The sequence below is a fragment of the Triticum aestivum genome, chromosome 5D (genome assembly GCF_018294505.1).
Source record: "Triticum aestivum cultivar Chinese Spring chromosome 5D, IWGSC CS RefSeq v2.1, whole genome shotgun sequence".
NCBI lineage: Eukaryota > Viridiplantae > Streptophyta > Magnoliopsida > Poales > Poaceae > Triticum > Triticum aestivum.
In genome coordinates, this window is record NC_057808.1 from 191,413,408 (window position 1) to 191,437,048 (window position 23,641).

At 48.1% G+C, this 23,641-nt stretch overlaps 1 protein-coding gene across 4 annotated transcripts; it reads right to left on the reverse strand.

Moving 5' to 3' along the window:
- Positions 1–2,418: 2,418 nt before the first annotated feature.
- On the reverse strand, positions 2,419–18,133 carry LOC123120025 (outer envelope pore protein 37, chloroplastic). Of its 4 annotated transcripts, none has more exons than XM_044540035.1 (7): positions 17,663–18,122; positions 11,832–12,020; positions 3,729–3,818; positions 3,327–3,497; positions 3,149–3,243; positions 2,788–2,908; positions 2,419–2,661 (listed from the first exon to the last, which is right to left on the reverse strand). In XM_044540035.1, the coding sequence occupies exons 1-7, from the start codon at positions 18,047–18,049 to the stop codon at positions 2,530–2,532; spliced, it is 1,185 nt and encodes a 394-aa protein (XP_044395970.1). In that variant the 5' UTR covers positions 18,050–18,122; the 3' UTR covers positions 2,419–2,529. The 4 variants fall into 4 exon arrangements, 3 of the variants coding, with proteins under 3 accessions (XP_044395970.1, XP_044395971.1, XP_044395972.1); XM_044540036.1 differs by lacking the exon at positions 11,832–12,020 and adding an exon at positions 13,913–14,059 and having other exon boundaries at positions 17,663–18,121; XR_006459263.1 differs by having other exon boundaries at positions 2,620–2,661; positions 2,788–2,970; positions 17,663–18,133.
- Positions 18,134–23,641: the final 5,508 nt, after the last annotated feature.

Genomic DNA, 23,641 nt, shown 5'->3' on the forward strand with positions numbered 1-23,641 from the left:
AAAAATATCCGGCATTCAAAATTGTTTATAATTTGCAAAGATGGTTTCAGAAAATATCAAGAATGTCTTCTAATCTCACCCTGTACTAAAGTTTCCCGCTTCCTAAGAGCATCTCCAGCCGCGCCCCCAACAGGCCCCCCCAGGCCACTTTTTCAGCGCCGGCAGCGAAAAAACGCCCCAGACGCGCCCCCAGGACGCCAAAATCCGCTGGTTCGGCCCATTTTTGGGCCCGGTGATCGCAGGCCGAACCCGGCGCACTGGGGGCGCTCAGGGGCTCCGGTGTAAGGGAAAAGCGCGGCTGGCCCACACCGTCAGGCGAAAAGTCAAGTTTTTCTTCCCCGACTCGCCTCCCACCCCCCGCGTCCTCGGCCGCCACTAGCTGTATCCCGGCGCCGCCCACCGCCCTTCACCGCTAGATAGCCAATCCCCGCTGAAAAAGAGCAGAGGTTCGCCGAGGCAGCCCCTCCACCAGCAGCTGGGCGTTTTTGCCGCCGTTTCTGGCCGCGGAGGGGCAGTTTAGCGGCGGGTACGCGCCCACCGGGCGCAAGGTGTTCGGCGATTTGCCTGCCTCGGTGATGGACTCGGACGACGAGGAAGCACTCGCCGCGTTGCTGGAGGAGGAAGCCGAGGCCGACGTCCAGGAAGATGAGCATCTCATGGTGCTCGCCGCCCTCGCCCAGTTGCTGGCGAGCAATGAAAAGCCGCGACGAGGTGGCTCGGCGCCGGGGCGGATGAAAGCAAAGAACCGGCATCGTCTCGAAGGCTACTGCATTCTCTACTACGACTACTTCGCCGATGCTCCACTTCACGGCGACAAAACATTTCGGCGCCGTTATCGGATGAGCCGAAAGCTCTTCCTCAGGATTATGAATTCCATCCGGGAGTTCGACAGCTACTTCAAGTGCAAGATGGATTGCACCGGCAAACTTGGATTCACCTCGATCCAGAAGTGCACAACAGCGATGAGGATGCTTGCATACGGAGCTCCCGGTGATTCACTCGACGACTATGAGCGCATGGCCGAGTCCACCATCATTGAGTGTTTCTACAAGTTCTGTCGGGCAGTGGTGGCAGTGTTTGGACCGCAATACTTGAGAACACCCAATGCGGAAGACACTGCTCGGATCCTAGCACAGAATGCAGCAAGAGGATTTCCTGGGATGCTTGGAAGCATTGACTGCATGCATTGGAAATGAAAGAACTGCCCATTTGCTTGGCAGGGGATGTACAAAGGCGCCAAAGGCGGTTGCAGTGTGGTACTTGAGGCGGTGGCCACACAGGACCTCTGAATTTGGCACTCCTTCTTTGGTATGCCAGGAACTCATAATGACATCAACATGCTGCAGTGCTCCCCTGTCTTTGCCAAGCTTGTTGAAGGTCATTCTCCTCCGGTGAACTTCGAGGTCAATGGGCGGCACTACAACAAGGGGTACTACGTAGCTGATGGCATCTATCCGAGATGGTCTACATTTGTGAAGACTATCTCAAACGTTGTGCCAGGAGGCAAGAAGTCCCACTTTGCCAAGGTGCAAGAGGCTTGCCGGAAGGATGTCGAGCAAGCATTTAGTGTGCTCCAATCTCAATTTGTTGTTATCCGGTACCCTGCTCAGACCTGGTCGAAAGATCAAATGTGGGAGATCATGACTTGCTGTGTCATCTTGCACAACATGATCATCGAGAACGAGCAAGAAGAGCCAGTGTTTGACACTGAACCATACTACAGGCAGGGTCCTCTAGCCGAAGTTGATCACCAGCTACCGGCAACCTGGACTATGTACCTCGGTATGCGTCAGGAGATCTGAGACCCACAGGTGCATCATCAACTGCAGCAGGATCTGATGGAGCACCTATGGAGGCTCAAGGGCCACGCCAGGCACGACGTGTGATGAAATATGAGTTTTTATTTATTGAACTATAATTTGTATCGAACTATTTGTTGTTGCACTATTTTGTTGAACTATTTAATTTTCTATGATGAACTATGTGATAAAAAATATTTATGTTGATAATTGAACGCCGAGCCACAACGAACCACGCCGAATATGGGCATGTTCTCACCCATATGGATCCTTTATTCGCCGAAAATGGGCAAAAAACTGAGCCAATATCGGCGCCGGGGGTGACGGCTAGATGCCCAACCGCCCCAGCACCGATTGTATCGCCGGCTCGCCCCCAGGGGGCGATCTTTATGCCTCCTGGAGGGATGGGGTGGGGTGTGAGGCAACGGCTGGAGATGCTCTAATCAACACTAGCTATTCGTTGTAGATGCTCTAATCAACACTAGCTATTCGTTGTAGTGGCAGGAGGTGGTGTTCCCTACTGCTGGTGTCGTGAGTTCGATATGTGGTGTTGTTATTTTTTTCACGCTCAAGTCAGCCGGCCCAGTCGCATGACAACGGCTGTGCAACTCGCCAGATAAAAAAAAAAGAGAACGACATAATGTGCTGGACATGCGCTGATTTGTGGTTTATGTCACAATTTAGATGTGAGATAGTATCTCACATCTAGATGAGATATAGTCACACCCAACTAAAAATCCCATCTTTTCTTCACCCGGAACACTACAGTTGAATTCCGTATATTGTTCTGAGGGACTTTTATCATGAGTTGGACTTTTGTCTTCAGGGGGGCCTCCTTTGTCTTGCCGCCTGCGTCGCCAACCTGTATTACATGGTGCAAATCTATATGAATCCAACAAAAATATATAGCAAAAAAAAAAACTTAACTCCTATGATGAGCTAAATTAAGCTGCCTAGTTATTGTTGTCGGTTGTGAGTAAATCCTTACCCAAACAGATGCCCAGCCAAGCCTTTCGTCCGACCCATAACCTGCTTTCCATTTGACATGCTTACTGGCCTTCTGTTTATAGACAGCACTCCAGTAGTTCGTGTCAAAATGGTACCGGTAACTGAAGATGATAAGTATCGTTAAGCAATGGACGTAACATATAAACAGGGTGCTTCAAGCTCCCTGTGCATTGGAACGCAGAGCAAGGTCACAAGTGCATCGCTCAAAACAGTCTCACAGATCCAGGAGGCAAATCATATGATGTTTCTTTTCTAAGCCTAGATCAGCTACTCTACATCAACCTGTAGAGCTACTGGATTCCAACAAAAAGATGGAAATCATTCACACCATTTTTATTTACCTGAACTTGTCTGAAGGAGTTAACTGGCGTTTAAATGCAAATGATAGTGAATTTGATGGTAAAGTGAGGCTGGGAATAAATGATAGCTCATCATCCTACAAAATTGAACAAATGATCCATTACAAGCAACATGACGGAGCAAATATTCATTAAACCAGGCCAGCTTAGGGATGTTTACCTTATAGCGATACTTGATATTCATCATATTATCATTGTACAATGCAGTGCAAACTCCATTCAGAATATGAGACTTCACTATACCATTTACTGACAAAATTTTCTCACCCTCATCCAACTTCTTCTCCTTAACTGAAACTTCCCCGTTAGGAAACAAGAAGGTTGCTCTTGGCTACACACAAAAGATATCTATTATCATGGTATCTAAGTAATAAACTCAATTAGCACACTAAAAAGGGTTGCAACGTTCACATGGTCATTAGTACCAAGGATTTGACAGCTTCTGAAAAAATTGTCAACACAAGAAAGGAATGACAGCATACATATAGGAAGATCTTTGTGATTGCATAACACTAGCTGTCTTCAGCTAAAAAAATATTCCTCTGGAATACAAAATACTGACCAATCCATCAGGAGGAACCAGCGATGATAACTCAATTTTGCATGGTGAATCTCCCAAATTAGTAGTTACTGCCACTTCTCCTTGTCCCTCCTAAGAAATAAAATGATGTCACCTATCTTATATGATATATGATGTACACTGTAGAACAACAAAATATAAGATTAGCATAACATTTTCTAACGTTGGGTAAGCCTTCCATTAGATTTAGAAGAACAAAGGAATATACTGACCATGTGCTAATCATTACTCATATTTCATTTAGAGCAAATAGAAGTGGCAATCAAGTATAAAACTATAAGCTGAATGCCAACTTTAGAATACTGGGTGATGTTATATAATGGTAGAAACCACATCCCAATTTTGGATGGGTACTGCTACTATCTGAGAAATGTCAGACAAAAACAATAGTTATTTTAGCCGGCATATTGGATGGTATGTATATTAATCATCAGATGCTACGGCAGAGAACCAAATCGGCAAATTTGACAAATTTGACCTGAGGACGAAATCAAATCACAGAATGAACTGTCCGTGAAACTATTTCACGCGGCTGACCTTTTTGTGTGACGCCCGACACGAAGGCGCCACACTACACTGTGCAACGCCTCACAGATAGGCGCTACACGCCTGGACAGCGTTGCACCCCAGACTGCCTAAAAATTGCTAAGTCATTGTGCAGAGCCTAAGAGCTATGCGCTGCACTGTATAGTGTGGCGCCTAGCTCTCAGGCGCTGCACTAGTGGTTGCACTACAAAATGAAGCAACCACTAGTGCAACGCCTAGAAGCTAGGCGCTACACTGTATAGTGTGGCGCCTAGCTCTCAGGCGCTGCACACTAACTTAGTAATTTTCGGATCACACGGGTGCGCGCTAGCCAGGCGTGTAGCGCCTATCTGTGAGGCGTTGCACAGTGTAGTGTGACGCCTTCGTGTCGGGCGTCACACAAAAAGGTCAGCCGCGTGAAATAGTTTCACGGACAGTTCATTCTGTGATTTGATTTCATCCATAGGTCAAATTTGTCGATTTTGCCAACCAAATCAGGAACAAGCTGCATGTTATTCTCATTGTTCAGGGATATCTGTACCACTGGTCAAGCCCATAAATCCAACTTCCAACAAATTACCTATTGTTCACAAAGGAAACATGGTATTTTTTTCTCAAAGATGCATGAGAACTGTGTATCATTGCATCAAGGATAAAATATATATTTACTAGGAAGACCCGACACACACCATTCAACCCAAAACTACAACGGGGAAAACATGCACCTGCAACAAAAACCAACGACCCGAATAACCCCAAAAACGACCATTAGGTCTTAGGTGGCAGCAGCAAAAAATGATTGTGCTTTGGTTTTCATAGGACACGACAAGACTACACAATGATTGTGCTTTTCAAACAACCAAAATATCACTGGATATGATACCTTTTTTTTAGAACAATAGGGAAAGATCCCAATGGACATAAGTTCCAGGAGGAGCAGAAATAGTCACAAGCCGTGAACAAGCCTCAACAACTAAAAGGAGAAAAATAGGTAGCATATACTGAGTTGTTTCTTTTCTACAATAGAAAGAATATCTCATTTTACAGTAGAATGTACAAACAAGTGTTAATTACTACATAGTATGCAAACATAGCTAATGGGGATTCCCTAGCAAAATTCAGGTACATAATTAAGGCTCGATTTCATCAGTGCACATTTCTATGCCAAATAAACTGAAATAATCAGGTCATTATGTCAATAAAAACGAAAGATTTTTATATGCACACATGCTCGAATTTTGTATGCACACCATGAGGCTTGCCCATTTTGTGCCAAGGAGAGCATAAATCACATCCTACTGGACTGTGTTCTTGCGAGGGAGGTCTGCACCAGTGTTTGCCTAGCTCTCAACAAACTGGATTGGGTCCCCCCGAGGGGATCAAGATTGGCGGAGTGGTGCACTAACAAGCTTGGGGCTGGCCTAGGCAAGAAAGACGTATGGGTGATCTTCCTTCTAGTAATGTGGAAGTTATGTAAGCACCACAATGCCATTGTGTTCGATGGAACTTCACCATCACTGTCACATGTAGTTCATATAATAGAGGTTGAAGGTAGAACATGGAAGCAAGCGTTAAAGGGAGATGTGGAAGCCTTGTTTGGGGCTTTGGTGAGGTGGGCTAGCGTAAGAAATTAGATTCGAGTAGGAGGGTGGAGTCGGTGTTCATGTAATATGTAATCACCAACGTGGAGGGGCTCTTTACGACTTTACCCCATCCTCTTCTTTAATATATAGCCCTGCTCAAGAATTCGTCCAATTAACCTGTCAAGTTGCCGATTAATCCCTACTCGTAGGGTCACCGAGTAGCCGATAAAATGATAAATTGTCCGATTAATTGATTAACTGGCTGATTAAATTGCCGATTAGTTTATTAATCCCCTACTTGCCAGCCGACCGAGCAGCTACCAATTAACGATTTTCTAAACAATGATATATAGTACGGCACACTCGTGCATATTCGAGGAAAAAGGAATCATTTCATGATCAAACGCAGGTCCGATATGTGACAAGTATGTGACTTTAGAAAAACCTTTGGGGGTTGACCTATAAATACGATGAAATAGATAGAGTTGCTCATCAAGTTGCATTTGCCATAATTAATTCATCCAGGTGAACTAGAGACAAACCTTGGAATCGAAAGGTTTTAGACTTATTAGAACTAAAACCGAGTACATGAAGTGCGGTTTCAGTACTACTCCCTCCGTTCCTAAATATAAGTCTTTGTAGGGATTCCACTAGGTGGACTACATACGGAGCAAAATGAATGAATCTACACTTCAAATGCATCTATATACATCCGTATATGGTTCATAGTGGAATCTCTACAAAGACTTATATTTAGGAACGGAGGGAGTACTAGGCATGAGGAGGTTAGCCTTGATGGGCAGGTGGTGCCTCGAAAGGACACCTGTCGATATTTGGGTCAATGCTGCAGGAGGATGGGGATATCGATGAAGATGTGAACCATTGAATCAAAGCCGGATGGATGATGTGGTGCCAAGCTTTTGGCATTCTCTGTGACAAGAGAGTGCCACAAAAGCTAAAAGGCAAGTTCTATAGGACGGCGATTCAAGCCACAATGTTGTATGGCGCTAAGTGTTGGCCGACTAAAAGGCGACATGTTCAACAGTTAGGAGTGGCGGAGATGTGAATGTTGAGATGGATGTGTGGCCACACAAGAAAGGACCGAGTCTGAAATGATAATATACGAGATAAGAGTTGGGATAGCACCGATTGAGGAGAAGCTTGTCCGGCATCGTCTGAGATGGTTTGGGCATATTCAGCGCAAGCCTCCAGAAGTTCCAGTGCATAGCGGACGGCTAAAACATGTTGATAATGTCAAGAGAGGTCGGGGTAGACCGAACTTGACATGAGAGGAGTCCGTAAAGAGAGATGTGAGGGACTGGAGTATCACCAAAGAACTAGCCATGGAGAGGGGTGAGTGGAAGCTTGCTATCCATGTGCCAGAGCCATGAGTTGGTCGTGAGATCTTATGGGTTTCACCTTAGCCTACCCCAACTTGTTTGCGACTAAAGGCTTTGTTGTTGTTGTTGAACTAAAGACAAACCAGGTATTCAGAGATAAGAATGAAGTGTTTTCCGAGTGGACAATAAATATTGCAAGTGCAAATGTTGAAACTTGGAAAATTGAAAAGGAGCTTCATGAATGCCATGAAAAATTATGAAAGTTGAAAAGCAAGTTAGTTGCATCTTGATCAACTTGTTACTGAGTGTTGGATACTAACTAGGCTTCAGCCTGTGCTACATCTCCTAGCCCATGTGGCCCATCTGTCTATTGGTGGACAGAGTATATAACTTGGGGGAGGGGGCTCTCTCTTGTAACCCTAGGACGTTACAGCAGCTGGCTGCTGTCTCTTAGGTTAGCCACTCCTTCCTTCCTTTCTACTCCCTCTGTAAACTAATATAAGATGATTTAGATCACTAAAGTAGTGACCTAAAACGTCTTATATTAGTTTACAGAGCATGGTATCAGAGAGGCTGGCCGATCTGCTGTAGGTGACAGCAGATCCAAAGGATGTTAAAGGCAGTGGTGTAGGTGGCAGCAGATCCAAAGGAGGTTGAAAGCAGGGTGTAGGTCGCAGCAGATATAAAGGAGATTGAAGGCAGTGGTGCTTGTGGTGGAGTTTGTGTTGCTGTGAGTGGAGATGGCACAGGATCTGGCCAAGGTAACTCGACAGGTTGGCCAATCTGCTGGCTGCAAAGGCAGCAGATGGGTCACCCTCTTCTGATATTTCTGGGGAACGTAGGAAGCAAGCCCCAAAGAGAGAGGTGCAGTACAAGCTTGAGCTCGTGCCAAATGAGATCAAGCTGGATGGGGTTGGAAACTACCTGAGTTGGTCCAGGAGGGGAATGCTAATTTTTAGGATGAAATCGATTGAAGGGTATGTGTTAGGAAACATCAGTGAAGCCCGAAGAGAAGCTGGGAGAGGAGTGGAAGAAATGAAATGCTACGGATTCACTGGTACTCACTTGATTGCTGAATTCCTTGACACCTGCTGTTACAGCACCAGTGGAAGCGCTTTCCACGTCAACAGAGGTATGGGATGCCCTGTCAAAGATGTATTCAGGCAAGGGAAATGTTATGCTGGTCTCTCAGACTGAAGACACAATACACAACCTGACTCGAGATGAAAAAACAGTGAAGACATGTGTGGGAGAGCACCGTGCTCCAACAGGCCCGCAAAAACACGCGGACGCAAGCACATTGAACGACTACCAGCCAATAAGCCTTATCCACCTGGTGGCGAAGATCTTCGCCAAAGTACTCTCCCTTCGACTTGCCCCCAAGCTGGATGGCCTTGTCAGCCGGAGCCAAAATGCGTTCATCGCCGGTCGAAGCCTGCATGACAACCTCATGTCAAGCAATCGGACCGGCTTCTCCACCAGTTGGGTGCCCCGCGAATCTTGCTAAAATTGGACCTCATGCGCGCCTTCGACTCCCTGGCTTGGCCCTTCCTCTTGGAGGTCCTGTGCCAATATGGCCCCGCAAAAACACGCGGACGCAAGCACATTGAACGACTACCAGCCAATAAGCCTTATCCACCTGGTGGCGAAGATCTTCGCCAAAGTACTCTCCCTTCGACTTGCCCCCAAGCTGGATGGCCTTGTCAGCCGGAGCCAAAATGTGTTCATCGCCGGTCGAAGCCTACATGACAACCTCATTCTAGTCAAGCAATCGGCCCGGCTTCTCCACCAGTTGGGTGCCCCGCGAATCTTGCTCAAATTGGACCTCGTGTGTGCCTTCGACTCCCTGGCTTGGCCCTTCCTCTTGGAGGTCCTGCGCCAATATGGCTTTGGGAACAGGTTTCTGGAGTGGATCACTATCGTCCTCTCATCAACAAGCACACGAGTACTTACGAACGGCGAGCCGGGCCCACCTATTTGGCACCGCCAGGGTGACCCCTGTCACCGCAGCTGTTTGTGCTCGTTGTCTACATCTTAGGCAGGCTCATCAAGCACGCAATTGACTTGGGAGTCATGGCTCAGCTGCACCCGAGGCGTTCGATCCCCACGATGTCCCTATACACCGACGACGTGGTGCTTCTCTGTCACTGTTCGTCCAGCGACATCATCGTCGTGTGCGAAGTCCTGATGCTCTTCGGCCGCGCCTCCGGCCTGATGGTTAATTACGCCGAGAGCTCCGCCTCGCTGTTGCACTGCGACACGGACGAGGCGACAGCTGCGCTGGCGCACCTTCGCTGCCCTACCGTCGACCTGCCGATCACCTACCTTGGGATCCCCCTCACAATAGGCCGACCGACTGCCGCCCAATTGCAACCCCTCGTTGATGGGATTGCCAGGCGGCTCCCCGCATGGAAGGCCAACCCGATGAACAAAACTGGGTGTCTCGCGCTAGTGAAGTCAGTCCTAGGTGCCATCCCCGTGCACCAGCTCCTCACCTTCGTGCCGCCGAAGAAGACGCTTCGTCAAATCAAGAAGATTCAGCGCGGCTTCTTGTGGGTTGGCCGCGCTGCCGCCAACGGTGGCCACTGCCACATCAATTGGCGCCGCGTCTGCCGTCCCATATCGCACAGAGGCCTGGGTGTTCAAGACCTGGGGCGCTCTTGCCTTGCTCTAAGACTACGTTGGCTCTGGTTCTCACGCACTGACCATGAGTGCGCCTGGAGTGGCCTGGACCTGCAATTCTCTGCCGACGAGCGAGCGCTCTTCTTCGCCTCAACCATGATGAATCTCAGGAACGGATCAACGGCATATTTCTTGGAGGATCGCTAGATCAATGGGCAGTCCCACAGGGAGATCGCCCTAGCCCTTTACAACTGCATCCCCAAGCGCCGCCGCAAGATCCGAACCGTCGCTCAAGGTTTGCAGGGACATAGCTGCTAGAGACATCCACGGGACCCTGGGATTGGCCAGTACCTGCAAGTCTGGCTGGCGATCGAGCACGTCATGCTCTCGGACACCCCCGACCAGCTTGTTTGGAGATGGCCGGCCTCCGCTCCGGTACCTATTCTGCTAGCTCATGCTACCTCGCCACCTCCCAGGGATCCACGACTTGCTTCTCGTAGAAGCTCATCTGGAAGAATCGGGCGACGCCGCATGTGAAGTTTTCTCACTGGTTGGCCAACCAGGACAGGTGTTGGACGGTTGATCGCCTTGCTAGGCGTGGTCTCCAGCACCAGCCACGATGCCCAAGCCCCCGAGACGATGCGTCACCTCCTTCTGGGGTGCCCCTTTGCCAAGCAGACTTGGCATGAAATCCTCTCCTGGCTACGAATGACCACCGCAGGCCCAAATCACGGAGAATCCCTCATGGACTGGTGGCTGCACGCCAGGCAAAACACGCCGACACTGATGCGCAAAGGCCTCGCCTCCATTGCCCTCTTGACGCCATGGATGATTTGGAAGCAGCGCAATGATTGCATCTTCGATGGGGCCCAGCCCCTGGTTCATGTCCTGGTCTCCAAGATCAAGGACGAAGCCAAGCAGTGGGCACGCGCTGGTGCCCCTGGCCTACGCGTTATCCTGCCATCCACCTGGGATGTGCACTAGTTTTCCTGTTTTTCGTTCGAGCTTGCCCTCCTAGGAGGATTGTAACCAAACTCTATCTTTTCAATGCAATGAAACACAAAGGTCCTTTGCGTTTTCTTGAGAAAAAAAATGTGGGAGAGCTGAGGAATGCATGGGTAGATCTGGACCACCTTGCCCCCTTGTTGCTGCCTCACTCTGAATGTGTAGCAGCAGCAAAAAAGTGGATCGAGGACAGAAGGGTACTGAAATTTTTGAAGGGGCTGCATTTGAGGGCAGGAGAGCTGCACCAATGCATCTGCCCCAGTTGCCTACACTAGAAGAGGCCATTGCAGCCATGGCACAGGAAGAAACAAGGTTGAAACAGATTGAGAAAGTGGAGGTGGTACCTAGACAGCTTACTATGTGTCGAATAGGCAGGAGACACGGGATTGTTACAACTGTGGAATAAATGGGCCTCTAAGTCAAAACTGTTTTGTTCCCAAGATGTGACCGTGGAAGGGGGCAGAGGAAATTACAGGGGAGTTAGAGAGGCAGGAATGCAGGGAATTCCAACAACTTCAGTTATCAAAGGAGTGCTAGAGCAAACATGTCAGCCATGGATCAAGGGCAAGGACAGTCTAGTTCAGGCCAGAATGAAGTGAAGAAGGCAAAGCAGCAGACTGATGCAAGCTTTTAGCATTTTGCCCACTTTGTCTACACGATGAAGGTAAGACTGAAAATGCCTCTATAGCAATGCATAGATTAAAATCAGAATGGATACTAGATTCTGGAGCATTAAACATGTTGCTGGTAACCTTGGGGAATTTGAATCGTATAGTCCATCTATGCATCAAGAAACAATTCAAACTGCCGATGGTACAACTCAGCCATTCAAAGGAACTGGAGTAGTTCAATGTACAACAAATATTAAGCTATCATCAGTGCTACACGTACCGGTATTTCCTGTGAATTTACTCTGTCTAAACACATTGGTTGATCAAATAGATTGTCATGTAATCGTTGACACATATGTATTCCTGATTCAGGAGAGGCTGAGTGGAAGGAAGATTTACCGGTATTTCCTGTGAATTTACTCTCTCTAAACGCATTGGTTGATCAAATAGATTGTCATGTAATCGTTGACAAATATGTATTCCTGATTCAGGAGAGGCTAAGTGGAAGGAAGATTGGGACCGGAACCAGACGTAGAGGCCTGTGGTACATGGACCATGAATCCGGCTAGCAAGGAGGTTCAGCACTAGCTGCAATACAAAATTGTCATGATGCATCATTGTAGAATGAGACATCTAGCATTTGATAAAAATGAGTAAAGTTTTTCCAGATGTAATGAGTGGAATTGATAAGAACAATCTTAAGTGTAAAGCATGTGAGTATGCAAAACACACTAGAACCATCTATGTAATAAGGGGCTCAAAAGTATATCCCCATTTATGCTTGTGCACTCTGATGTGTGGACAGTGGTGGCGGACCCGGTAGGGCAAGGGTTAGCGGCCGCCCTACCTTGATTTATCCGGTGCAAGAAGGGTGCGCGCATCGGCGCGGCGGCGTTGCCAATGGCAAGTGACCAAAGCCTGCCCTACCTCAGCTTTTGTCCGTCCTCGGCCACTGTGTGTGGACATGTCCTATTTCCTATATCAGTGGGATGAAGTATTTTGTGACATTCATTGACTGTTACTCACGAATGACTTGGGTGTACCTTATGAGGCATAAGGATGAAGTGCTATCTTCTTTTCAGAATTTCTCTGCATATGTTAAAACTCAGTTCAAGGTGCAGGTCCAAATGCTCAAATCTGATAATGGGACAGAATACATCAACAAGTTTGGGGGGTTCCTGTCTGATCACAGTATTCTACATCAGACATCATGTCCAGACACTCTACCTCAAAATTGTGTAGCAGAGAGGAAAAATCGCCACATCTTAGAAGTGGCTCTATCATTGATGTACACCATGAATGTTCCAAAATTTCTCTGGAGTGAGGCAGTGATGACTGCTACGTTTCTTATAAATCACATGTCTTCAAGAATATTAAATATGAAATCTCCTTGTGAATTATTGCTAGGTGAGAACAAGTTGGTGATTCCTCCCAAGGTGTTTGGCTGTACTTGTTTTGTTCGAAACCACAGGCCCTCGGTAACAAAACTTGACCCAAGAGCTGTTAAATGCATCTTCATTGGCTATCCTACTGGACAGCGAGGATATAAATGCTGGAGTCCCTGCGAACGGCGCACATTTGTAAGTCTTGATGTTACCTTCTGGGAATCTAACCCCTTTTATGGTGAGAAAACAGATTTGAGTGATGTATTTGAGGGGGTTGACCAGCTTGGATGTAGCTAGGGGAGTGTCATAGTCGATCTAAACCCGCCTGTTTGGGCATATGATGTATGATGTGTTTGACTGGCCTATAAGGGACGGTCCAACGTGTTGGGTACAATAGTGCACCCTGCAGGGATAAATCTACTCGAATAGCCGTGTCCGCGGTTATTGGCGACTTGGATCTTGTTGACTTGATCATAGAACAACTTAAACCTTAATAATCTTAAAACTTGCCAACCGTGTGAGTGCCTTGTGGGTTCTTCCTCGTGGGAGATGCGAGAGGGAATAAAAGGTAGTGCCCTTTGCTTTTGTTTAAGCCTTCTTATGGGGGACACCCCCCCCCCCCCAATAATTAGAAAAGTATTATTGGGGTAGTTCCAATAACACACTATAGGATTTAGTGAGGAACCGTTGGAGATGCTCTAATAATATCAATGGCTTATGTTGCTTCCATAACAAGAAATGCATGCTGGAGCAGCCCACCCATCAGCTTTTGTTCTCTCTTCGTCTTCCTCCTCTTTCTCTTTCACCGGTGCTTTTAGCAGACAGCTGTTTAAACTGGCATGCCACGTGTCTACCAAAATTGTAAAGTAATGGTGTGGCAGCCACCATGGAAAACCACTTATGGCACATGATCTGCACTGGTTACGACCCTTGGACAATGGAAGGTTTACAACTTCACAGTTTTTAAGTTGAGAAGGAAAATCAGACTCAGAAACTACATTGCAGCTTCCTACAAAAAGCTTCTCAGAGACAATATTACAGGAAAACACGCGGGAGACGACTGCAACAACTCACATCTAGGTACAGAGCACGCACCTTTCTACTGTTGTACTTCAACTGGAAGTATCTATCCATGTGAATGCAAGAAACAGTGGAATCATCATATTCATGGTCACAAGAGATGGACAAACAGTGTGTCGAACAGCCAATATGAATGTAAGATTGCTCTCCATTCTGGTAATTCTGGAACATAAGGCAGTCTCAGGTAGACGCACATTACTGCCATATATCAGAATCGGTATGATGCATATTATTGATGTCCTAACAAAAAACTATTACCAGCAGAAACTATATAACAAGTAGGTATTTTGATAGCAACAGATCATGGGATGCCACCTAATTCAAAAAGATTAAAGTGCCAATAAAATGTGTTCCATTGACATGGATTTACATATTAGCTCTTCTCGTTGCTAAACTACTCCGCATCCTATAAATCCTATGCAGTGAACACAATACTTTTTAGCATGGGGCGATGTAGAGTGTACTCCCTCCGTCCGCGAATAAGTGTACTTCTAGCTTTTGTCCTAGGTCAAAGTTTTAAAACTTTGACCAACTTTATAGGGAAAATTACTAGCATTTATGACACTAAATTAATTTCACTAGATTCATTTTGAAATGTACTTTCATAATATACCAATTTAATGTGATATATGTTATTTCTCTTTTGTATATAGTTGGTCAAAGTTTCAAAACTTTGACTTAAGACAAAACCTAGAAGTACACTTATTCGCGGACGGAGGGAGTATGCGCTGGCTTGGACAGAATTCAGCAACCGCTTAATTGAAACTCCTCCAGCATATAAGATAACATACAACTATACTAGCGTTGTCAAACCATTGTTCCTATGTGATTTTGTTCTCCCCTTGAGCTGTATATTCTGCATGAATACATAAGTTTTAAGCCGAACATGAATAGTCCACTAATGCAACACCTTAGAAAAATTTCTAGCCAGTATTCAATCATTTTGCTAACCCAAGTCAAGAGCTCCTCAGCACTAATTTTCACCGCATTGACACAACCCACTTGATTTCGTCTACCCTTTTTTCGTAGAGGAGGATAACCCCAGGCCTCTACATCCATATATTATATATTATTAAAAACAATGCCAAGCAAAGCGAAACATTAAAATCAAACAAATCAGTTTACAAAAAATAAGGAGAAAACCGCTATCCACATTGGTCTGCCTCGCGGCAGGATCTCCATAATCCTGCCACAAACCTTATGACCCTGAACCATAATCCACCGCTCAAGCGACATGTGACTTAACAAAGGGCCAAAACTCCCACACAACCCCTTCAAGAAGGAAGCGGTGCTCGCGCTCCAATGTTAGCTGGTCTAACCACAAAGTCAAACATGGGCTATCACCCCTGAAGCAGAACTTTTAACTGACATCTTCAACTTCGATTTCGTCTAACTTATTTTGTGAAAGGGCCTAAGGTCATATTTTAAGCACCACATGTCCTTACAAACACATACAAACAGAAAAACAAAATTACAATCAAATCCTTGGGGGTGCCAAAGTCTTCTTCCTCCTGCATCCACCAGAGCCGCGCCATGAGCATAGCTCGATGCCGCCTATGGGCCTCCGCCTCGGCGGAGTAAACTACTTTTTAAACCAAGAGCTTGTAGAAGCAAAGGCAGAGAAGTCGTCAATGCAAACCAGGAGACGCCGACGGCAGCGATCTGCGAAGCAAATCGCCACTCGAAGAAGAAAATGCTGATAAGGGCCTCCGAACACAACGAAAGACGGCTGAATCCAGATGGATCCACCGCAAACCTAAACCGACCGGATCCCGAAAGACCCGCCAGAGTTACATCCCCACCCCACCCCCCCCCCCCCCACCCCCCGCAATAAGCAGACCAACAAAATGGGGAATGAGCAGGCAGAACATTATTCCTACACTGGAACAGCGCCGCCTTCTTGCTGCCCCAAACCAATCTCTAAGGCTCCCTAAAGAAAACCTGGAAAAAAATCACCCATGCCGCTGCGCGACAAATGTCGAGCTCGCCGACGTCCAGGATCGTGCATCGACTCCCACTTCTCCGGTAACCTAGCGGTCACCGTCGAAGATCGCCACGCTAGATTGCCAGCGCCGTCGTTGAGCACCGCCTGATGAAGACCGCCACTCAAGCACACATATACTTCGCCATCCCGCAACAGCCCTCCAACTCCTCCACAAGCAGGCAGGACCTCCCCGCCACCAATGGCAACAGACAGGCTTTGCCCGACGACGTGCTCGGGCGGTGACAAGAGAGGGGGTAGATGGGGCGGCGGCTAGGGTTTTGGTCTGTCTGCCTGGTCCACTCTTCCATGAATTATAGTTGGTGTTATTTTGGATTTTGTTTCAACTACCCAAAGTAAAAAAAAAACACTTCCAATACATCATGTCCAATTTTATGCCTCTAAATTTAGGGCATCTCCAAAGCGGACTCTCAAACCGCCCACAACCGTCCAAACTGCACGGTCCGGACGTGTTTAGCCATCCAACACGGGCCTGTATCGGTCCGCCGACCGGTCCGGGCGCGCTTTTTCCCTCAAACCCAAAAGAAACTTGGGGGGCTTTGCGTGAGTCCGGACAGCAGCCACGTAGGACTCCGACACCCCCGGTCCACCCAAAACCCCTCGTGAACCCCGCGCCTCCATCCTCCCATATTTCTGTGCATCCGTTTTCTCTCTTGCCTTTGCCGCCGCTCCACCACCGCGTCCGCCCCGACACACCCTTGCCGGAACTCAACGACTCCGTCACCTCCATCGCTACACCAGGCTCCATGCTGCTTGTCCTCCCCCGCCATTCCACGCCTCTTCTCTGTCCTTCGCATAGGTACCATCCGCCCCTACGGTACTCACCATGCCCAGCAAGTGTTCGGTGAAATGCCCGTGCTAAATTCTTTTGTCCCTTCTTCTACGAAGCAATAGATTCGGATATGGACTACATATACGAGCACTATGTTGAGTCGTTTGACGGCTTGTCCGACGAGGACTACACGGATGAGACGGCGATGATGCAGGCGGTCCTTGCAGTTCTCAATTTCAAGGGATTGATAAAGGTCATCGAGTGCTCAACCACAACATGGTGGGGGGCCATTTGAAGCTGATGGACGACTAGTTTGCCCCGATTGTCCTAGTCGCTGACAATTTTCGCCGCCGCTTTCGGATGCGAAAAAATATCTTCGATCCTCTCTACCATGGCTTCCGGTCCTTTGATGACTTCTTCATCTTGAAGAAGGATGTCGTGAGAAGGATTGGGTTCTCTGGTTACCAGAAGTGCACGGCCGCACTGCGGATGCTAGCATATGGCACGGCCACTGATTCGTGGAAGAGGATGTCGCGAGAAGGATTGGGTTCTCTGGTTACCAGAAGTGCACGGCCGCACTGCAGATGCTAGCATATGGCACCGCCACTGATTCGTGGAAGATTTGCTTGAGCAAATGAAGGAAGATCTAATTGAGCATCTGTGGGCGGTTAAAGGGGACAACATTGTTGGAGTGTAATATTTAAATTTGAACTGCTGCTGCATGTCAACATTTGAACATTTTTTAACTAAACTGAAACTAGATATGCGGCTACTTTGAGCGTGCGGATGTATGCGGACTTTAAAAAAATTAGGGTGGATGTATGCCGCTAGCTTTGGATGTTTCCGGTCTGCGGACGGATGCGGTGTCAGGATCAGCGTTGGAGATGCCCTTACATATCCAATATCAAGTCTCAGAACTACACAACCACACTTCACAACGTCATCACACAGAAGAATCAATAGAAAAGCGGTGGGTAAGAAAAGATCGCACCTTCGTGTTGTGCGCCGCACTAAGGTGGAGCGATCCGGCAAGGTCGGCCGTTCCTCGCAGCACGGCGCCGCGGGAGGCGGTGTCGACGACGGCGGAGAAGTTCCGCCCCATGAGCGCCACCTCGGGAGTCGGGGCCCCTCCCGCGGCCCCGTGGTGAACTCGGAGACGGAGCTTGGCAAGGCCGTTGAGGACGCGGCAGGAGATGCGGTGGGAAAAGAGCTGGCGCTCGCTGTCGAACTCCGATGTCACCCTGATGGGCGGCCGCCCACGCAAGAAACCGCGCTTCGACGGGGGTGGGGTGGGGGTTGGTGCGACGTGGGAGGTGAGACCATCCTCTTCCATTGGTGGGGGAGGGGGCGGTGCGGATAGGAGCGCGGGCGCCGCCATTGGACGGGATGCGACGCGGAGGGGAGAGGTGGCAACAGGAGGAAAAAGAGGGACGGAATGAAGAGGACACGTGGCTATCCTTATGCACAGCAATCCAATGGTCGATGGATATGGTGGACCTTGCCAATCGTTGATGCGGGCACGCGCGGCCCGCATGCTCGCAAATCCTGTAAACCGCGGCACAACAAATTTCATTTAAGTGATATACCATGAAATGATTTACCGTACCGCAAAAGATATGGCAGGAGCAGCATAATTTAAACATAGAGCTCGCAACATTATAACTCGACATGCTAGATAAACCTAATCTAAACTACTCTAGTCCTTGACATGAAGATATTACTCGGCCGCGGAGTTGAAGAGAGTGAAGGCGAGCTGATACTCCTCTTTGACCGTCTCAAGCCGCGCAACGGCGCCTTTTTCTTCGATCACGACCGCCTCCTTTGCCTCGACGAGCTCGAGCTCCGCCTCGCAAAAACGCTTGGTGGTCAGCCAAAGGACGTCCCGATGCGGTCGAACTCCCTCCACGCCCTATGGCCGCCGCTGTGAGAGAGGGCGCGCTCCCTCGCCTGCAGACATTCTCTCTTTCCTCATTTAATTATATGTCACATCATCACAAATGCCTAGTTGATATGCATGATACCACTTATAATACTCCCGTTACACGCAGTCTTAGATCATCTCCAACGCGGAACCAAGAACCGTCTGCAACCGTCCGGACCACGCGGTTCAGACGTGTTTTGCCATCCTACGCGGGTCTGTATCGTTCGCAGGCTGGTCCGGACGTGTTTTCCCCCGCACTGGAGACAAAGTGGGGGTCTTTGCGGGCGTCCGGATCGCTGTCATGCCCACGTCTGATTAAGTTGGCCCACCAAAAACCCCACCCGCCTCTTCCGCGCTTTCCATCAAACGCCCACGCCGATTGCGGCGTCGCATTCATGCCGACCCAAAGCATGCAATGCCCGATATTGATGTCGTGTGACGTGACCGGACCTGAGGGCGACATTGATGGACGCGACCACTAGGGCATCGCCACTTCAATGCGGACGTCGCATCCCGAGAAACAAACTTCGGCCCATGCGCCGCATTGAAGCGGGTTGGCCGCCCCTTCGGCTAGCCGTGGCCGCGGCTATTTAAACTGCGCGTCGGCGATGCACATCCACGCTATTGATTATCCTGATTGCTTAGGAAATATATGATAGACTAGGATTTGTTCTAACTTATATTGTACTCAAAGATGGTCATGTACTCCTATATTATACACCCACGAGGCTCAAGCAATACATCATCAATTCCACCAATGTCCCTCTCTATCCATCTTACATGGTATCAAGGCCAAGAAGTCTTGAGTTAAAGACTCGTTTGAAGCAATTTAAAATAAAAGAATTGTAGCCCACTTTGGGTCCATGTTTAGGCCCGAGGGAGCCAGACATTAGAGGGAGATTAGTGGAATTGTTGATGTATTGCTTGAGCCTCATGGACGTATATATAGGAGTCCATGACCATCTTGGAGTACAATAAGATAGAACAAATCCTAGTCTATCCTATGTTTCCTAAACAATCATGATACTCAATATCCCCCGCGGTCACAACGGTAGCAATGCACACGGTGAGATTGGAGAAGAATCTGAAGGCTGTAAACTGACAGACATTGGATGTTGAGTATAATGATTGTATAGGAAACATATGATAGACTAGGATTTGTTCTAGCATGTCTTGTACTCCAAGATGATCATGTACTCCTATATATACGCACACGAGGCTCAAGCAATACATCAACAATTTCATCAATCTCCCTCTCTATTTCTCTTGCACACACCACCTCGTCTCCGAGCCACTCCTCTTCGCCATGCCCCTTGATGCAGAGCATCCTTCCATCATCCTCATGGACTCTACAACAACACATCAAGAACCACGTGGACCTATGACAAGAGCTCGAGCACGCGCAATGGAAACCGAGGTGAACTCCTTCCTACTTGAAATGCATATGGATACAAGTGGAACTTGGTTGCTACCTCACCAAAATGCTCTATGTATCATTAGGCACGAAGAAGAACACTCACAAGCAGCTAAGGAGCACTACCAAGGAGGGGGGGAAGCACCCCAAGTCACCAAGGAGGAAGGAGGGGGCCAAAGGCAGCAAGACTGCAAGTCCCAGGCGACCCCGTGGGCACGGGCCCCCGAGACCCCGTGCCCACGGGCTACACATGGAGCTACGACTGTAGCACCCCGTGCGCACGGGCGTGTACCATGCGCACGGGACCCCCGTGCGCATGGGCCCAACTTACCCCGTGCGCACGGGCCCTACATGATGGCCGACTGAGATGGCTGTTGGGCCTCCACTTCGTCCCCAAGCCTATATATTCCGTACCTAGGGTTATCTTTAGGGTTAGCAAAGACATATGTGAGATATTTGGGAGCTTTGCTCCTTCTACCACTCCATTGGAGATCTAGACCTCTTAGAGAGGATCAACTTTTGTGGATTTCAAGACCTCCTCTTGGAGAAGACTATCATCAAGACCTCACCTCCTTAGGAGTGGGAAGAACTTCACCTAGTGCTTGTTTCCTTTGATTGTGCTTGTAATCTTGTGGCTTTATGTGTTTGCTATTCTAGTGGATGTGTGATTGGGTTTTGTTGGAGTGAATTCCTCTTTGTGTTCTTGGTGTTCATCCCTTTTCCCCCTCCAAGTGTGAAAAGATCCATCTTAGGGTTTCACCCTACAACATCTTGGATCATGAGCAAGGTTGATTCACAAATTGGAGTACCTAACCCCCCCCATTTGCTAGCTTGATTTTGTTGTTTTTCATCCTATTTCGAAAATCCCCACCAAAAATAGCCCAAAAACTTTTCTTGCAATTTGTTAGATCTTGTGAGATTTGGTTGATTTGATCCACGAATTTAGTGTTTGACAAGTGGATCTACCCCTTACTATCTTTCCCCACCCTCCCCACCATTGATTTTGGCCGGAACTTTGCAAAAATCCATGGATCCGAGGTGTTCTTGAGTCTCCGGAACACCCCGTGCGCACGGGCCATCGGGACCCCGTGCACATGGGCATAACTTACCCTGTGTGCACGGACCACACAGAGCAGTTCGACCATTCCCCATTTCCCACCATTTTGCCTTCCACCACCACACTTGATCTTCCGCGCTACTTCTCGTTGGTGTTTGAGCTTTTGGGTTGCGGTTTACACGTGTCCTAAGGTGTTTTGGCTACTTAGGCGCGATTTGACTTCATCACCACCGCCACTTGTCATCGGCTTGGACTCCACTCTGACATCGACCACTCCATCTTCATACCAACTGTAAGAAAGGACGGTAACCTCGACGACACCATAGTATTACCCCTGCCATTACTTTGATAGCCTCGAGCCTCTTTTGTGTTGCTTACCCATCGAGACTAGCAAGTTGAGAATTGTCGGGCCACGCCTTAGTGCACCTTTAGTGTTACGTCTCTCCCGTGCATACACTACTTGTTATCTCACATTGTGGGTTCGCATATCAAGCATTGTGGCATAGTAAAAAAAATTAAGCAAAAGAAAAAGAAGGGAAGCAAAGAGCTTGTAAGCAATAGCATCGTGCCTCATAGCATAGTTCCATCATCTTGGCCACCACATACATAAGCATACTTGGGATAGTAGATGACCCGTTTTCTCTTAGGTTGGTGCACTAGCGTATCTAGCCCATTAGAGCAATCGAGCTAGCGTCTCTCTAGTATCCGTACAATAAGAGCATTCCCATGGCCCCCCTCTTAGAGCTCACCCCTTCGTTGTGCGGATCCCATCTATTTTCCGTGTGTGTGTGTGTTCCTAGTGATATCCTTGGGTTTGATCTATTTGTCTTACTTGAGATTTGTGCATCTTTTCAACTTTTTCAATATCTTGACTAACATTTGCTTTGAATTGTTTGTGCCACTTCCTAACCGAGATCCTCTATAAGCCTTTTGCTTCTAGGTGTGAGAAACAAAACTCGGTACCAATTCTACTATTATAGCATCACGTGGGACCATACTTGTTACATCCACAATCTTCGAAAAAGGTAACTTTAGTTTTGTTCTCTCATTTTCGTACTCACCACCACTTCCTCATGATGGATAGGCCTACTTCTTCGGCAAACCCGCTCTTCGAGGATCAAGATGACGAACGCAACTACGCCACCAAGAATCACTTCTTCATCGCACAACGAGCTCTACATCAAGAGAGTGAAGCTTTGGGTGATCGCATCAAGCAACTCGCCGTCGATCTCCGTCAATCGGAAGCAAGACAACGGGACTACCTCGACGCCAAGCTCTCCAAACAAATGGAAGAATTTCGCAAGATGACCGTGAGTCGCGCGTCTTCCTCAACCTCTTCACCAAGATGGCGTCACTCAAGTCGCCACTCGTCGTCATATTCTTCTTTCGATGCGAGTCCTCCTCGACGCGACGACACTCAAGATCACCATGCTCACGAAAATACGTTCCATGGCAATGGCCTACAAGACCGAGTTCGAGCACGTGAGAAACGCGCGATGCCAAGAACGAGAAGCCATGGATCAAGAGCAGGTACCAACACATCGTCCACGTCAAGCCTCTCAAGATGGCAATGCAATCCGACAAGAGCAACAAAGTCGTGAAGGTCAAGATCAAGCGGCTCAAGACGCACTCCGAGAGTCCGCTCGAGCCATTGCTCAATGCAACCGTCAAGTGTGTGAGCAAGAGGGAGCACTTCGTCAAGCACGACAAGAAGAAGCCGCCCGACGTGAAGAACAACAAGAAAGGCGAAACTGGGCACATATGCCTCGACCTCCTCTACGCCAAGAGCGCAATAATGACGATGATCCTCCTCCCGTAAGGAGCGACACCAAGCAGATCGAGTGCTTGAAGACCCTCTCCCGCGCCAAGAGAGACATCAACACCGTCACTATGATGAAGAACTCCGTTACGGCAAGCCTAAGTTCACCATGCCCAAGTTCTTCGGAAGCAACGACCCCGAGGAGTATCTCTCATGGGTATTGAAAGTCGACAAGATATTCCATCTTCACAACTATGACGAGGAAAATAAGATCGCCATGGCATCCCTCGAGTTTCAAGACTATGTCCTCATTTGGTGGGAGCAAGTGATCGAGCGTTGCCGCGAGAAGGATGAGCCACCCATCACGACTTGGACACAAATGAAGGACATCATGCGAGCTCACTTCGTGCCTACATACTACACCCGAGATCTCTTCAAGAAGTTGCAACTCCTCAAGCAAGGCATGAAGACGGTGAAAGAATACTATCAAGAAATGGAAATTGCCATGATAAGAGCCAATGTCAAAGAAGATGATGAGCAAACAATGGCACGCTTCTTGAATGGCCTCAACCACCCAATACGGAAGATCGCCGATTTCCAACCCTACTCCAACCTTCTCTAGCTAGTTCATCAAGCCACCAAGGCGGAGCGACAAGTGCAAGAAGACTTCAAAGTCGCCAAGTACTCATCCAAGACCTATGGCTCGTACACTCAAGATACATCTACTACGATTTCGGCACCTCCTACCTCGACTAGAGCATCACCAAGTACCGGTGACAAGTCAAGTTCCAAGCAAGCAACACCTTCCTCGACTCGTCC

Bases quoted from the DNA above. Each gene is read 5' to 3' on its own strand.
- LOC123120025 (XM_044540035.1), bottom strand. From the start codon at position 18,049: ATGGCGGCGCCCGCGCTCCTATCCGCACCGCCCCCTCCCCCACCAATG. The intron at 3,244-3,326 runs GTAAACATCCCT...TCAATTTTGTAG, and splicing joins ATATCAAGTATCGCTATAAG to GATGATGAGCTATCATTTAT. The intron at 2,662-2,787 runs GTAAGGATTTAC...CATGTAATACAG, and splicing joins TTGGCTGGGCATCTGTTTGG to GTTGGCGACGCAGGCGGCAA.